At 41.3% G+C, this 16,065-nt stretch overlaps 1 protein-coding gene across 1 annotated transcript in view; it reads right to left on the bottom strand.

The window, feature by feature from the left end:
* FBXW11 (F-box and WD repeat domain containing 11) overlaps window positions 1-8,907 on the bottom strand; it is a 121,663-nt gene extending 112,756 nt beyond the window's left edge. The window contains 1 exon segment of the mRNA XM_032594212.2: window positions 8,734-8,907. Coding sequence (XP_032450103.1) covers window positions 8,734-8,778 — 45 coding nt within the window. The 5' untranslated portion in view covers window positions 8,779-8,907.
* Between the last annotated feature and the right edge of the window lie 7,158 nt (window positions 8,908-16,065).

The raw sequence follows: 16,065 nt of genomic DNA, 5'->3' as shown, positions 1-16,065 counted from the left end.
AGCGGCAAAGGACAGCCACCAAGAAATGGAAGGAAGGGTCATCGGAGTGGTGGATCTGAGGCACAGAAAAGTCACAACCCCTGAGTCAGCTATTTGGTATAAAAGTTCTGTAGCAGCATTCTTCACCTCTGTGCCGACAAAAGGATAAGAAATTCTACATGGTAGAGAAGGAAACGTTCCCTAATATTAATTTTTACTCATGATAAATAAGCGATTTCCAATGAGAGCAGCTAAAAACTTACTCCGTTATCCACATAAATTGTCCCAGACCATTCAGCTACGATGAACTTCCTTACCCATTTTCTAAGACAGCTCCTCCAGCATTACAAAAAAATTAATAATATAGGAAGGCTCAAATACCTCCCAAAAAAGATATTTAGGCACCTAACAAGAAATCTTTTGGTTTGCTACCTATAAGACATCAAATCTACACATTACCCAAATCTTCAACCTCACCTGAAATACACGACATTTTAAAAACACATGGCATAATTTTAAGAGTGAACTTCTGATTCAATAAAGACCAACCCTCTACAATGACCAGTCATTGGGTAAACTAAGGAAAATAATTTAAAAAACACTAATAAACAATTTACTAAATAACACCTTTAAATATATAAGCCGAGTCAACATTGTATCAACATTCTTTTACTACCATACCAACTTCTCCATCAGACTGTAAATATACAAACAAATTATAAGGGAGAGAGAAAAAAGCCATTCTACGGAATAACATAGATAAAAATTTTAAAAATCAGTCAAAAGACTGTTAGTTACATATAAATTTTCTACTTCCTTAAAAACCTACAGCCAAAATGTTCCTGCAGTAATCAGAATACCTACCTTTAGGGCTACTAATGGGTCAGGGCCTTTACATTCCTTACTCATATTTAATTCTCAAAAAAAAAAAAAAAAAAAGAGAGAAGAAATAACTTGCCCAAAGTCCCACATCTACTAATTGGTAGAGACCATCCCCTTTCCACAGAGCACTGTGGCCTGCCAAGTCTAAGGATCAGAAAGGCCATGATTCCTGGGGCAGAAGAAACCAAGCTTTACTCTCAAAGGTCCGGAGTTAACGTCAGAATAGAGAAGCACAAAAATACAGAAGAGTAAATATTTCAGCCTAGCCAAACTAAAACACAACTGAACCAGTTAAGCCATCCTGAAAGGGCTAACGCTCCATATTTTACCACTTAAAAAAGCATTGCTTTAACAAAGGCATGCAATTGTGAGGCTCACAATATTTATAATAAAACACATTATAATGTTGCCAAGTAGGTCTTTGTGTTTAGCAGCAAAGACAGTCTGTGACAAAGAATCTCAAATCCAACTGAAACCAAGAAATTTTAAAATTCCAAGATTTGTCAATAAATAGTCCACAGGCAATCACTGAAGATGTTCTGATTTATCACATTGTAAGCAAAGCAACAGGAGTGACTGAAAAAAAGTCTATGATTAGCCTCACCATAACGTAACAATCTTAGGAAAGTATCCTAATACCCACAACTTAAAAGAGAGATCACTTAAGTAAAATCTCAAGCAAAGAATGAGTGTTCAAGCTTCTCCCGTTAAGTGATATTAGAATAAGCCTAAGAATAAACTGAAAACCCTATTTTGATAGAAGCAGCGAGTTACTAGCTAACTGCTAAAAAGAATATACTCTGCTTTTCAAAGTGTAACTCGGTGCTATAACCAAAATGCTGAGCAATGATAGCAAAACACAACCACAATCTGACTAATGGACTCATTTCTGAACCTCCTGAGTCATCAAGCTTTTTCCTGTATTACTGTGTTAATTTTCTGGTCTTCCCTTCAAATAAATATTTACTGAATGCCTAATTCGTGGCGGCCCTAATGCTAGAGATACAAAGATTAATAGAAGCCAGACCAAAAGTGTAAAGACTGAGTTCTTCCTGTTCTCTGTCCCTTTCTCTTTGAGTCTCCCAAGCAATCATTTCACAGAACCAAAATGTATTTTATTATTAGTTCCCAAAACTGGTTAAGGGTTCTCAATTTAACTCTTAAAAAAAAATAAAAATTAAAAATGACTCAAGTTCCTTTTTCTCAACAGTAAAGCTCTCACTTAAATTTTCTTCTGTGAATCAGAGACAAGCTATTAGAATGGCTTCCCATATTCATTACACTTATTATATTTATCAATCTCTCTACTCACAGACTTTTTTTTCCCTTCATTTTACAAGTTAATGTCCCACTGTTTCTACTTCACAGCTTTCCATTCTGTGAAGTTCTTCATTGTTGACTAACCCTGAGAGGGAATTTCCTAAAAATGCTTCCTGCTGACATCACAGAACTCTGCAATCTTTGAATTTTGTTAAAACAATAATAAGCTCCAGGTTAGAAATACCCTACTGGACTGTCAGGTCCTCCTGGTTCGTCTCTCATTTGCCTACAAAGACAAACTTCCTGTTAGGCAATTGTGATCAGCAGAAACTTAACTGAAGCTAACAAGCACATTCTTGACCAACAGGCTTTTTCCCCCTTTGTCAACTAATTCAATGAACAACAATACAACTCAGGAGGAAATCTTGTATAATACTCACTGCTTATTCTGTTAAAGGTCAAAATCATCAGCTTTGCTAAAACCAGAATAAGAACTCAAAAATCCTAATTTCCTCATCAAAATTAAACTGATCAAACGTAAATCACAATGCTCAATGTTAATAGGAACGAATCACCAGTCTCTTTCTACCAGGATACCTAAAGCAGGGTCGGGTGGGTTCTCTCTGTAGTTCGAGTACAGGCCATTAAGTCTAACTGACAGTTCTTAATAATTGTAACACTCCTTCCACTTCCCAAATTTCCAAAATAATACTGATTCTGTATGATTTCATGATTTCTTCCAAAGAGATACCTCATGAAACATATAATTAAAGCAACTCAATGTCAGGCCTCTGTAAAACTTCACAAATAAATACATGCACAACTAAGGGGGGAAAATAAAACTTTCTTCCCACCATCTGCCTTGACTGTGCTTTACAAAACCCGGTCCCTGTACCGGTGGAAGTTAGCACGGCAAGCAGTTGCTGAGATAAGCTTCTGCAAGGTCCTTTCACACACATTTCTCCCATTATCCTCCCAACAACTCAGAGCAAAACCTACATTTTCTTGTTTTTACCGATAATGAAATCATAGCACAGAAAGGTTAACTTTCTTAAGGTCACACAGCCAGCAGGTGACAAAGCTAGGATAAAACTTGGGTGCTTCCCTCTAAAGTCCATGCCCTTGCTGATAAATCACGCTTCCTCAGAATTCACTGTTTGGCAAGTTCACATCAACACGTATAAAAGGGTTTCCTCAATACTTTGCTACCAACCACTCTCTGGGATGTATGTAAATCTATCTGTTGGGTGTAAAAGTCTGTAAATAATGGTTTTATAGGATGTCTGTATAAACAGTAAACAATGGTCTATAGATGTGTGTGTGCCACACATCACTCTCCTCTTCTGCCTTACCAGTCTTATTCCTCTATTCATCTACACCTTTGTCTTAAAAGTTATCAAAAGGAAACCTTAAAAAGATTTCACAGCATGAAAAAAGAAATACCTCACATTAATTTCAATCAATGTACCTATTACACACCCAAGTCCTAAGCATTGTGAAGGATTCAAAAGACAAATACAGCCTCTGGAAGGGAAATTTAGACATAATCACAGCTTTTACGATATACAGGAGGGTATGATTAAGTCCCATATGAGTTAGGAATACATTAAAAGAATTACTGATACAGGTGAGAATTACCAGACAGACAGCAATAATGCATATAAACAACCAACAGGAAAATTCAACTCAACGTTTACTGAACGTGTACTGTAAGAAGGCACTGCGAGGAGTTTATCATTTAATAGGAGACACAAACAGGAAACTCTAATACAAGCCTGGAAAATGCTACGTGCCACAAGATAAACACAAAGTGCCAGAATTCATTCATTTCATTTAACAGTGAACATCGGGTAGGCAATGCTATAAAAACAAAATAGTATCTGCCACCATAACGTAAACTGACATCAAAAGAGGTGGCACCTAAATTGTGTTTTGAGGAGACAGGACTTTTCTCAGTACAGGCGGAAGAGAGAATTGCCGAGATCTGACTGAAGCCAGCTTGGCCAGAGAGCCAACCATTAGGTCCCGCCGGTAACTATCGGTAGCCTTCAATGCATGGGGGGAAGAAAAGAAAAAAAAAAAAAAAAAAGATAATGTGAGCAGAATCTGAAGAACCCTGGTCTACCGTCTGGCTGAAATATAGAATAAGTGAGGAATAATGTGGGAAGAAAAGCTAGAAGGGAATCTGTAACTGAAATTACTAGGACTTGAAATGCTTTCTTTCCCTTAAAGTGAAATACCACCAGGTGGAACCCAGGAACCTCAGAGTACAAAATTCAGAGGATCATAGAATCAAACAGCACTACTCAGAAGGATATATAGTTGACCCTTGAACAACATGGGTGATTAGGGGCACTGACCCACATGTAACAGAAAATCCACATATAACTTTTGACTCCCCCAAAACTTAACTACTAATAACCTTCTTTTGACTGGAAGCCTTACCAATAAAATAAACAGGTGGTTAACACATACTTTGTATTTCATATGTATCACCTATTGTATTCTTACATAAAGTAAGCTAAAGAAGATAGTAAGACAATCATTAAAAGAGAAAATACATTTACAGTACTGTAAAAAACAAAAAATTATTATAAGTGGACCTGCACAGTTCAAACCCACGTCGTTCAAGGGTCAAGTGGCCTTAAGTGCTGTTCTGTGAACCCATGTAATGGCCTAGTGACTTTCCTATACCAGCTCTCTGTTTTCAGGTTAGAGCAGTCAGGAGCCAGGAGTACCAAGATGTGCGCATAGGATCATATTTGTCCTTGTCACTTCTGAAGGGGCAGCTAACTTGCTCAAAAATCAGGAGCAAAAATTGATATATTTGAGCCACAGTGCCTTGAGGCAGGTAAATGAGTCTATAAGTAGGTATACGTGTGTGGTTTATTCCATTCGGACCCTACTTAATTAAACCTTTGTCTATTTAATCGGCATTTGGTAAATCAACACATGGTTAGAAGTAAATGAGGGTAAGTGATAGTGACAAACTAAGATCCAATTTCTTAAAGCAGTCACTAAAAAACAATCCCACTTACTCCACTTAGAGAACCAATGACAGGAAGGGGGGGACAATCCAAAAAGAAAAAAAGAAAAATTTCCCATAACTTTACTTAGTTTCTTTCATCTCCTTAGCCTTGTAGCCTGCCTATACTTCAACAGCTCTAAAAAATAGCATTGATATCTTACCTTCTTAGGTCCAATGTATTTTACTACATTCAACAAGTAATATAGCCACTTAGAGACAACACAAAAAGAAAATGAGTCACTTAAGGTCACTTACCAAAGAGGGGGACCATCCAACAGCTAATAAGAGTATAATTTGTGCTTGGGGGTGATGGGTGGCCACATGCTCACACCCATAGAGAAAGCAAGGGTTACCTTCCCTAAAACTTTAACATCAGCTTCTGCTATCTTCTAATAGAGAAAACTTACCATCTTTCTCTTCCAATCAGCAGCTCTGTGAGCGCTTTCTAGCAATGAGTGCCTGAACATCAACTCCTACTCCTAACTCAAGCATTAAAAAACATCATGTGATACATAATGCAGTTTTCATTCTTTCCAGTGATATCCACCGCACTAGACACAGACATACTTCCAACTGGATTATTACTTCTCTACCTCATTAATAATAAAACTCATTTTACCAAAGTCAGAAACAAAGTCCCACAAACTAAGTACTATAGTCCAATATAAGGCCATGAAAGTCATTTGGTGGTTAAATTATTTACCATCAGCAATTATAAATTCAGTTGTCTCAAGAGTTTATAGTCTATATTAAAGACTGAACCCTATGACGTAGGTCACTTGGAGAGGCATTCTTTGTGGACCCAGCCTTAGGCAGAGATAGGAGTCACAAAGGGAGGTTATATTTTGGAGATTTAATTATTGGGCTATCACCAGCTTTATTTCCTAGCAAACTAAAAAGAAAAACAAAAACACAAGGGAAAAAAGAAAAAGAAAAAGAATCAAAATCAAAAGAAGTGGAAGGATGAAGATTAAGAAACTGGAGATACCCCAAAAGTCTGTTTCCTGTCTTTAATATAGCACTCTCTGGAATATCAAATGAAAGTTATCCTGTTAACCATTAAGTACCAAACTGGTACAGGCAGCACAATCACAAATATTTGAGTATTGAAGCTGACTCATAAAAATCTAAAAATATTTCATGCTTTAGGCTCTTAACATACCATCAGTTTAACCCATTCCTTTCTTTCAATCATGTTATTTTAGAACCAACGTAAAAAGTATTTTTAACCTAGTTCTGGAAACTGTAATTAAAATGCAGCGAATACAGAGGGCCACATGCAATTAGATTTTAAGGCATTATCATTCCTACATCCAATCCTGGATTTACTAAATCAGTTGTTAAATACCTGCACCATCCACTACAATAAATACATACATGTTTATGAAAAGGGTTGCCTAAGAGTCTTAACTGGTATCCCTTTGAGAGAATATCAAAATCCGTATATGAAAAGCCATTTCAAAATTGCTCTCTTTGTTAAATTTTCTGAGAATTCCAGTATATAACGTCCTTGAAAGGCTGAAATATCTTTGCAGATCACAGACAAGTACAATCATGTATAATCAAAACTTTAAGTTATGAGCATGGGGAACCAACAAATTTAGGGCAGAGTTTTTTTGTTTTGTTTTTTTTTACCATACACTCAAAAATACTAAATGAATTATGCAGTATTTCTTCTAAGTCTTTTGAAAATAAAGACATTTTAGTCATTTTTTAAATGAATGAAAATGGAAGGAGCACAGAACAGCCAATTTCAAAGAGGCACCAAGTTACAATTTTTCAATATGAAGTACTCCTCCAGTTTAAGTGTTTGTATTGTACATCCATAAGAATACGGATGTACTATATGTGGAATTCCAATGAAGATATTTACCAAAATAACCCACTACAAAATTTTCAGAATACAAAGGCTTGACTACGATAGTTTGATAAATTATACTGAAAAAGGAAAAGTTACTTACTAAATGAAAATCAAAGAAAAACTCACAAGTGACAACATCCTTGAAAAAGCAAGCACACGTGTGCACACGAGCCCAAAGCAGGAACAACCAAAGCTTTTTTTTTTTTTTTTCCTTCTAGTTTTAAAGAATACTGGAGAGGTCTAGTTCTGTGAATTATGCAAAGGACAGCAAATATTAAGTTGTGTTTTTACGCTACTGTACTTCCATTTTTAAAACATGCAGCTCAACTCCCCAGATACCATCATCCACAGAAACCATGCAGCTATCCAACAGACTTTCAGTGTCACCATTTATTATTTATAGCATTAAATGGGGGAAGTGGCTCTGATGTCACCGACCCTACCCAGTGGAATCACTGACTCAATAAACATTTTCACACTGGAGAAAATCTGGCTAGGAAAACATTGTGCTGGGTTAAGTAGATTCTTTCATCTTCCCTCTCAACCCTGGGGTTGAGGTGGTTACTGTGTTAGGAGAGATACAAAGAAACTGTCAAGGTTTCCACAGGAAAGAAACCCTGAAGACTTCCTCCTCCCAACTCTCCAAAGCCCAGTTTGATTCCCCCAATGTTCAAATTGGCAGGTAATAGCTGCCATGTTTCTTTTCTTCCACCAATCCATCCACCAAGCAGCAAATTCTTCGCTTCTGGTAACCACTCTCTCACAGTCCTGTCTCCAAAAACCCCTTCTGGCTCCAAGTCCTAAGGCGGAAAGCGGTTGGGGTGTCCGTAGTGCCAGGGAGTCTGGCATGGCTACCAATGGCTAGTAACAGAAGAGTGATCGCTTCCCCAGGGGCCTAGGATTCTCTCTCTCTCTTTTTTTTTTTTTTTTTTTTTTTTTTAATAAGAAAGAACTGGCGGCAGTGATGAGGACAACCCTACCCCGCTCCTCCCCAATTTTCCCAAAGCAGCGCTGAAAAACATGAAGTTACAGTGTCCCTTTCCTGGGAGATGGAATCCGGAGTACCTGGGGCCTTGCTATGCAAACATCCCTCATCGCGGAGTAGGAAACCCTTTGTCCGAGAAGCCGGACACCACAGGGGCCCGGGAAAGAGGCCCCTTATACGTCACATCTACAAACCCCACAGCTCCCACCTCCACCCCTGTAGGGCCTATCCCGGCATCCACACAGCCCTACGCTGGGGAGAGGGTGCTGAGACCCCTACTAGGACGCGGAGACCGAGGCCCTGACCCATCTCCTCCTAACCCCCCTCCCACCACCATCTCACTCGGCCTGAGTGGGGCTTGCAAGAGCGGTGCAGGCCTGGGCCGGAGAAATAGAGAAAAAAAATCCCCTTCTAAGAGAAGGAGAATGAGAGGCTAGACCGAGTGTGCGCTAAGGCCACAGCAGAAGCGAGCGAGGGTCCTTCGAGAGACGGGCCCGGATATAGGACAGAGGAAGGAATGAGAACCGAGAAGCATGGAGGGGGCCGGGCCAGGTCCGGCCTGAGATCTCGAGGGATCTGGAGGAACCGCGCCGGCCCCGAGGCCAGGGAAGGCGGGGGGCCCAGGTCGGGGCCGCGGCGGCGGGGAAGGGCCGGAGCCGGCCTCGCGCCGGACGCTGAAGTGGGCAGGCCCGCCCGGGGCCGGTCGGACGGAAGAACGGTCCAGCGGGCCGCACTCACCATGAGCTCGATGGTCTTGTCCTCAATCACCGAGTCGGGCTCCATGGCGGCCCCGGCGGCCCCGCCTCGCTCTCCCCGCGCAGCAGCGAACGGCCCGGGCGGAGGAGGCGACGGCGGAGGCGGCAGAGGCGGAGGCGGCTATCGTACCCACTCTAGCTGCCAGCCCGCCCGGGCCGCCGGCAGCTCCGCCCTCCCCCTCGGCGAACGCAGTACGCCGATCGAGGACTACAGCTCCCAGCAGGCGCCGGGGAGCCCGCAGAGCGTTGTGGGAACGAGAAGCCAACACCAGGCTAATCTCTCTTGGCACCCCGAAGCTGAATTCTGAGCCGAAAGTAGCACTGGACTTTGAAAGTGGCACGTGCAAACCTAAAGAATGAAGGGCTCCTTGAAAACAGGGCCTCAGGAGCGCCACAACTACATGTCCCAGAAAGCCCTCGCGCGGATTCTCCTTCCGGCTAGTTTCCCCTGACTTCCTGGCAGCCCCAGGCGCTTCGGACCGGGACGGAAACTCCGAGGTAACTCTTCACTCGTCAGAAATCTTGCGTGTGGACCGATTTCCGCACATGCGCACTCGACGCCGCAGTGTCCACAAGACGCCTAGGCAGCGGGGAGGCTGGTGGGCGAGCCGCTGGTGATAGGGACAGATGTTGGAGACAGGTGGGTTCTAGGTGCGTTAGGAAGCCCTGGCGCTCAGGTGTGGGAGGGTGCCAGCCAGCGAAAGAAGCTCAGGCAAGGGAGGAGGCTCTGAGAGTTTGGGCATCCCAGGAGTGAGAGGTTTGGAAATTTAATTGGGGAAAGTGGGTTTATGGAGATGAACAATTGGTGCTGTCTGTACGCACCACGAACTGGGAAGAGCAGAGAAATGAAAGGGAACCTGTGCATATTGGGCCCCTCTTTGTCATTCGTTCAGAAAGTACTTATTTTTTAAACTTCCAGCCTCTGCCGGGTACCAGTCTAGGCACTGGAAATCAGCTCCGAACGTTACAGGGAAGGATTCGGTTATCATGGAGTTTAATTCTAGTGGTGGAAAAACATTAACCAAGAGAGTGGGCGCTAAGAAGGACCACAGCTGGAGACCTGGAGACTCCTAGTGAATTCTGCCTTCATCTCTGTGTGAACTTTGTCAGGTCTGTCAGTGGTCACTAACCAAAGACCACTAGGGACACGCTGATTGAACAAGTTGGGCTAATTACTGGTTGCAATGAGGGAGAATATCCACCATGAAAAATCATAAGTAAGAGTTGTTAGGTGATTTGGGAGAGGGTGTAAGGAAGTGGGGCTTTACTCTGGATCAGATGCTATCAGGAAGTGGGGGTAATTCTATGATGGGGCATCTCAGTCGTTCCTAGAACACGGGAACACTAGATAGAGGTTGCAGCTGTAATTGGTAAAGAAGCAGAAACCCCTCATTAGCCAAGATGACGGATGTTTGGTCATTTTTTGTGGTTTGGACAATGTTCATGTTTTATCTGCTTTCAAACGTAACTAAGGAGCGATCTTGTCTTTGTCTTGATCTATCCATGGTCAGAGAATGGCCTCATCTGATGTTTACATTCTGCCAAACTATGTTCAACAGGAGAGCACAAGGTCTACCTAAGAGGGCTAGCTATCATCTAGTAGCATTACAACTAAATATCAGAAGCTGCTTTTCTCTTTCTCTAGTGTTTTGCATTCTCTGTACCTGTAAAGTGAGGGTACTTGATGACCTAGAAATCTTTCTATTTCTAAGAATCAAGTTATTACAGTAATTTGTATGCATGCAGGGCACAGTGTAAGTTCCACACTGGTAGAGTTTGAAGTTTCATAGTCCTTTGGTGCTTTCCACCAAAGGAATTAAAAGCAGTAGGAAAAGAGAGCACAGAATTGGAAAGTTACTGCCACTAACTTGCTGTCTGAATTTAACTAGAACCCTTCCCCTGTCTAGGCATTGGGACATTCATTAGTAAAACAGGAGTTAGGATAAATGACCTCTGTTTCACTTACCTTTTTGTATCATAATAAACCACGCCCAAGACTTAGTAACTTTAAAAACGGTGGTTTATTTTTACAATTCTGTGGGTCAACTGGACTCAGCTGGGCCCACATGGTATAAGCTGAGGTTACTCATAGAGACTGCAATCAGCTGGGAGCTCATCAAAATAGCTTCTCATCCTCTCAGGCCTGTCTTCTCCACCTGGTGTCTTATCATTCGAATTTCTGCACGGTGACTGGCTTCCAAGAAGATGAGCCCCAGTGAGCAAATGATTATCAAGCTTTTGGTTGCACCACGCTTGCTAATGTCCTGTTGGCCAAAGCAAGTCATAGAGCCAAACCCAGAGTGAATGTGGAAAGGGACTATGCAAGCTTGTTCACAAGCAATCATGGTTCACTGGGACTACCAGTGTAACAGCCAACCAAGACCTCTGAGTTCCCAGCATTTGCCACAGGACCTGGCACATAGGGTGAGGGTAGGAGTCACAAGCTGTATTCCCCAATATGTATGTTTATCCTACACCATATTTATCGTTTTAAAATTTGACATTTTCATAAAGTCTGAATTTCCATCTTATCTTGAAATATTAGAGAATCTGACTATATTGGATATACATGGCAACAATATGCAATGGTTAAGTAGCAACTAACTTCTTTATAGGAAGCATGTGCTCTATAGATTTCCACTGTCACCATTGCCCCCTGTTGTCTTCTGTCTGCAGGCTCCACTCGTTTAAATTGCATGCCTAACCCACAGAGATACTTGAGTTTGCAGCCCTTGGCATTAGAACTATAATGGAGATAACTCAAGGTTTCTATCTTTTTATTAAAACCATATTCTACTGTAAGAGGAAAAAAATACTATTGGGTCAAATTCCAGGAGCTCAAGGAATTTAAAAAGTCTTATATTGATAGAAGCCTTACCCCAGCTATACGAGAGACAAGCTGAGCCAAGGCTTATCACTTTAGTCAAACAAGAACTCAGGTTCTCAGGTATTTTTATTGCTTCAGGCTTGAAGCCAGCTGGTGATTACATTTGGTCATCAATAAAGGCAGAAGGCCTTGAGGCATATTTCAGTTTTTCAGATAGCTCTGCTTTGGGGTTTACAAGACATGCTAACAACAAAGTGGTCAGGTCCACAATCCCTTAACCAAAACCCTAAGGTCTGAAACGTATTCAGAATTCAAAATTGTTTAGATTGTACAAAGACAGTATGGTACACGTGCAGTATATGTAATATAACACACACAGTGGGGTCTAGGAGAGCACTTCATAATAAAATAATTAATTTTGTGCAGGAGAACTTATGTGAACCTGTTATCAATTAATAGCCTCTCAGTTCCAAGTTCTTTTACATACTTTGAAACACAGGAGTGGGACCCTCTGAATGTTTCCCCTCTCCTCTGCCTGCTGGCACAACGTTCCTAGAGGAACACAAGCAGAGGGAGGATCTTCTCTTCCTAATTCCAATATACTTTATTTTCCTTCTTGCTTTTGTGGTATACAGCAGCAAATGGTTTGCAGAACCATATCCAAACCAGCCCCCCAACACATATACACGGGTGGCTGGGACATTCATAGGGTGGCTTCCCAGTGAACTCAGTGACAACCTCAGTGGGAAGTTTCCTGCTCGCCAGCCCTAACCTGGAGCACTTCAGCAAATGTCACCATCCAGTGGGTCACAATTAACCGTCTCGCCAGTAAGGTCTGAATCTCAGCCTAGCTGTGAGGGTGGAAGGCTCCTCCAAGTTTCTTCCTCAGGTACTCTGCATCAGCCCTAAAGGTAATGGTTGCTCCTTATGACTGCTGTTTCTCTATTTAGAGTTGTCTTTGCCCCTTAGTACTTGATGCCCTGTTCCTAGTTACTAGTTTTTTCTGCTTTTTGTTTCTTTTGTTTTTTAGATTCCACGTATAAGTGAAATCATCTGGTACTTGGTTTTTTTCTCTGACTTCTTTCACTTAGCACAATACCCTCTAGGTCCATCCATGCTGTCCCAAATGGCAAGATCTCACTCTTTTTTTGTGGCTGAATAATATCACACTGTGTATGCATACCACGTCTTCTTTTAACATTCCTCAATCAATGGACTTGTAGGTTGCTTCCATATTTTGGCTTTGTAAATGCTACAGTAACCTTGGGGTGCATGTATCTTTTCAGGTTAGTATTTTCATTTTCCTTGGGTAAATGCCCAATAGTGGAGTACTAGATCATATGATATTTCTATTTTTAATTTTTTTTTTTCAACGTTTATTTATTTTTGGGACAGAGAGAGACAGAGCATGAACGGGGGAGGGGCAGAGAGAGAGGGAGACACAGAATGGGAAACATGCTCCAGGCTCTGAGCCATCAGCCCAGAGCCTGACGCGGGGCTCGAACTCACGGACCGTGAGATCGTGACCTGGCTGAAGTCGGACGCTTAACCGACTGCGCCACCCAGGCGCCCCTCTATTTTTAATTTTTTGAGGAACCTTAATACCGTTTTCCACACTGGCTGCACCAATTTACATTCCCATTAACAGTGAACAAGGGTTCCTTTGTCTCCACATACTCAGCAACACTTGTCATTTCTTCTTTTTGATACTAGTCATTCTGACAGGTGTTAAGATGAGATCTCATTGTGATGCTCCGTAGCTCAGGGGTTAGAGCCCTGGTCTCGTAAGATGATATCTCATTGTGGTTTTGACTTGCATTTCCCTGATGATTAATGATGTTGAGCGTCTTTTCATGGGTCTGTTGGCCATCTGTATGTCTTTGTGGATAAAATGTTCAGGTCATCTGCCCATTTTTTAATCGAACATTTTTGGTGTTGAGTTGCTTAAGTTATTTCTATATTTTGGATGTTAACCCCTTATTGGATACATCATTCACAAATATCTTCTATTCAGTAGGTTACCTTTTCATTTCGTTTTGATATGCAAAAGCTTTTTATTTTAGTGTAGTCCTAATATTGCACTTTTGCTTTTGTTTCATTTGCCTGAGGGGGCATATCTAGACAAACGCTGTTAAGGCTGATGTCAAAGAAACTACTGCCTATATTTTCTTCTAGAAGTTTTATGGCTTCGGGTCTCACATCTAGGTCTTTAATCCATTTTGAGTTTATTTTTGTGTATGGTGTAAGAAAATGGTCCAGTTTCATTCTTTTGCATTTTTGAGAGAGAGAGAGAGGGAGAGCGCATGAGCAGGAGAGAGGAAGAGAGAGAGGGAGACAGAGAATTCCAAACTGTGTTAGCACAGAGCCTGACACAGGGCTTAAACTTACAAACTAGGAGATCATGACCGAGCAGAAATCAGGAGTCAGACATTTAACCTACTGAGCCACCCAGGTACCTCAATAATGTTTATTTTAAGCTGCTACATTTTGAGTTAATTTGTTCCACAGCAATAGATAACTAATAGAGATGCAAAAGAGAGAGAGTATGCATGCTAATTCAAAGTATTGGACTCCCGTGAGTTCTCTTTTAATCAAGGCACCATAAACCCTTGGGAGGGTTTTATGTCTTTCCCTTTCTTATGAATACCTTTGAAGACAAAGAGTGACATTTTAAAATGGTATATTTTGACCTGTGATGGGTTTTTTTGATTCAGATACATTACTATAGAGAGGGATACTGCACTGAAATTTTTTTAAGTTTATTTTTTTTTTATTAAGTAAACTCTATGCCCAACATGGGGCTCAAACTCACAACCCCAAGATCAGAGTCACATGCTCCACCAACTGAGCAAATCACATGCCCTTCCCTTTTTCAAATATTTTTATTTATTTTTATTTTTTTATTTTTTTTTAAGTAATCTCTTCATCCAGCGTGGGGCTCAAACTCATGATCCCAAGATGAAGAGTCACATGCTCTACCAACTGAGCGCCATGCACCCTGCACTGAAATTTTGACTTAACTCATTTGCAACTAAAGTCAAAGAATGCAGTTCTTTTTGTTTGTTTGTTTAATCTGGAGAGGTTTTTTTTAAGTTTATTTATTTATTTATTGAGTGAGAGAGAGAGAGAGAGAGAAAGCACGCATGGGGGAGAGGCAGAGAGAAGGGGAGAGAATCCCAAGCAGACCCTGTGATGTAGGCACAGAGTACAGCCTGGGGCTCAATCCCACAAACCAGGAGACTGAAACCAAGAGTTGGAAGTTGAACCTACTGAGACACTCAGGTGGCCCAAAGAATGCAGTTCTCTTAAGAGAAAATCTTGTGAAACTCTAGGAAAGAGAACAGCAGTAAGAAGTAGTAAAGATAGCAGCCACCGGGCCGCCTGGGTGGCTCAGTTAAGCGTCTGACTTCGGCTCAGGTCATGATCTCACAGTTTGTGGTTCGAGCCCTGCGTCTGGCTCGGTGCTAACAGCTCAGAGCCTGGAGCCTGTTTCAGATTCTGTGTCTCCCTCTCTCTCTGCCCCTCTCCCACTCACACTCTGTCTGTCTGTCTCTCTGTCTCTCTCTCAAAAATAAGTAAACATTAAAAAAAAATTTTTTGAAGATAGCAGCAGCCTGTTTATCCGTATGACTAGGCTCCATGCCTTATCCATCTATCTATAGAATTAAAAACAAGGTAATTATCATAAACATACATATTAGCACATTTATTTGAACTGAAAAACAAAGCTAGACTTTATCTGACAGTCTTTTTGGCTGACTGGTTTGGTAGACTGGCTTTGTCAATAATAGATTTTAGATGAGTTATATCTTTAGTTTCACAGTTTTTAGGAAAATACATTTAAAGCACGTAAATAGAAACATTTCACCAATTATTGACAGACATGTATGGAAATTAATATTTGTGCTTTCCCAACCCTTTTTAAACTTATCAGGTTATATAAGATACCTTCAAGTGAAAGAGTAAAGAAAGGTTGTATTAGAATAGAATACACGATGCCACAGTAGCAAATTATCCCTCTGTATCAGTCCAGTCAGTCAGAGAAGCAGAATCACTCAGTGTGTTAAGGGATTTTTTTTTTTACAAGGAGTTGACCTTATATAATTGTTAAATCTAATTAAGCAGTCTCTGTAAGCCCATTGTCTTCACATTCAACACTGGATCGAAAGTCCATGGGGCAGGCAGTCAGGAAGGGAAGGAGGATATAAAATGGGGGAGAGCAAGCCTAAGCCAAACTGGAGCCCCATGAGGATAGACTGAAGCCTGTAAGTTCTTATTTCCTCTGACCTTGGTGGTGTAGCTGTCCTGCAGAGGCTGGAGCCCTTCGTCACATAGCTGACCGCACAATTGTGACCCCAGACTCAGAGAATCTAAAGAAGGCTGTAAGGGAACATGGAGTGACAGTGGACCCAGACACTCTTCACACCAAGGATGTAAGCGAGCAGACCAATGACAATGTGTATGTGCTACAAAATGACTTCAGTTTCA

Source organism: Lynx canadensis, chromosome A1, assembly GCF_007474595.2.
Source record: "Lynx canadensis isolate LIC74 chromosome A1, mLynCan4.pri.v2, whole genome shotgun sequence".
NCBI classification, from domain to species: Eukaryota; Metazoa; Chordata; class Mammalia; order Carnivora; family Felidae; genus Lynx; species Lynx canadensis.
The sequence above is the reverse complement of the archived record's forward strand: the minus strand, read 5'-3'. Positions and strand labels throughout refer to the sequence as shown.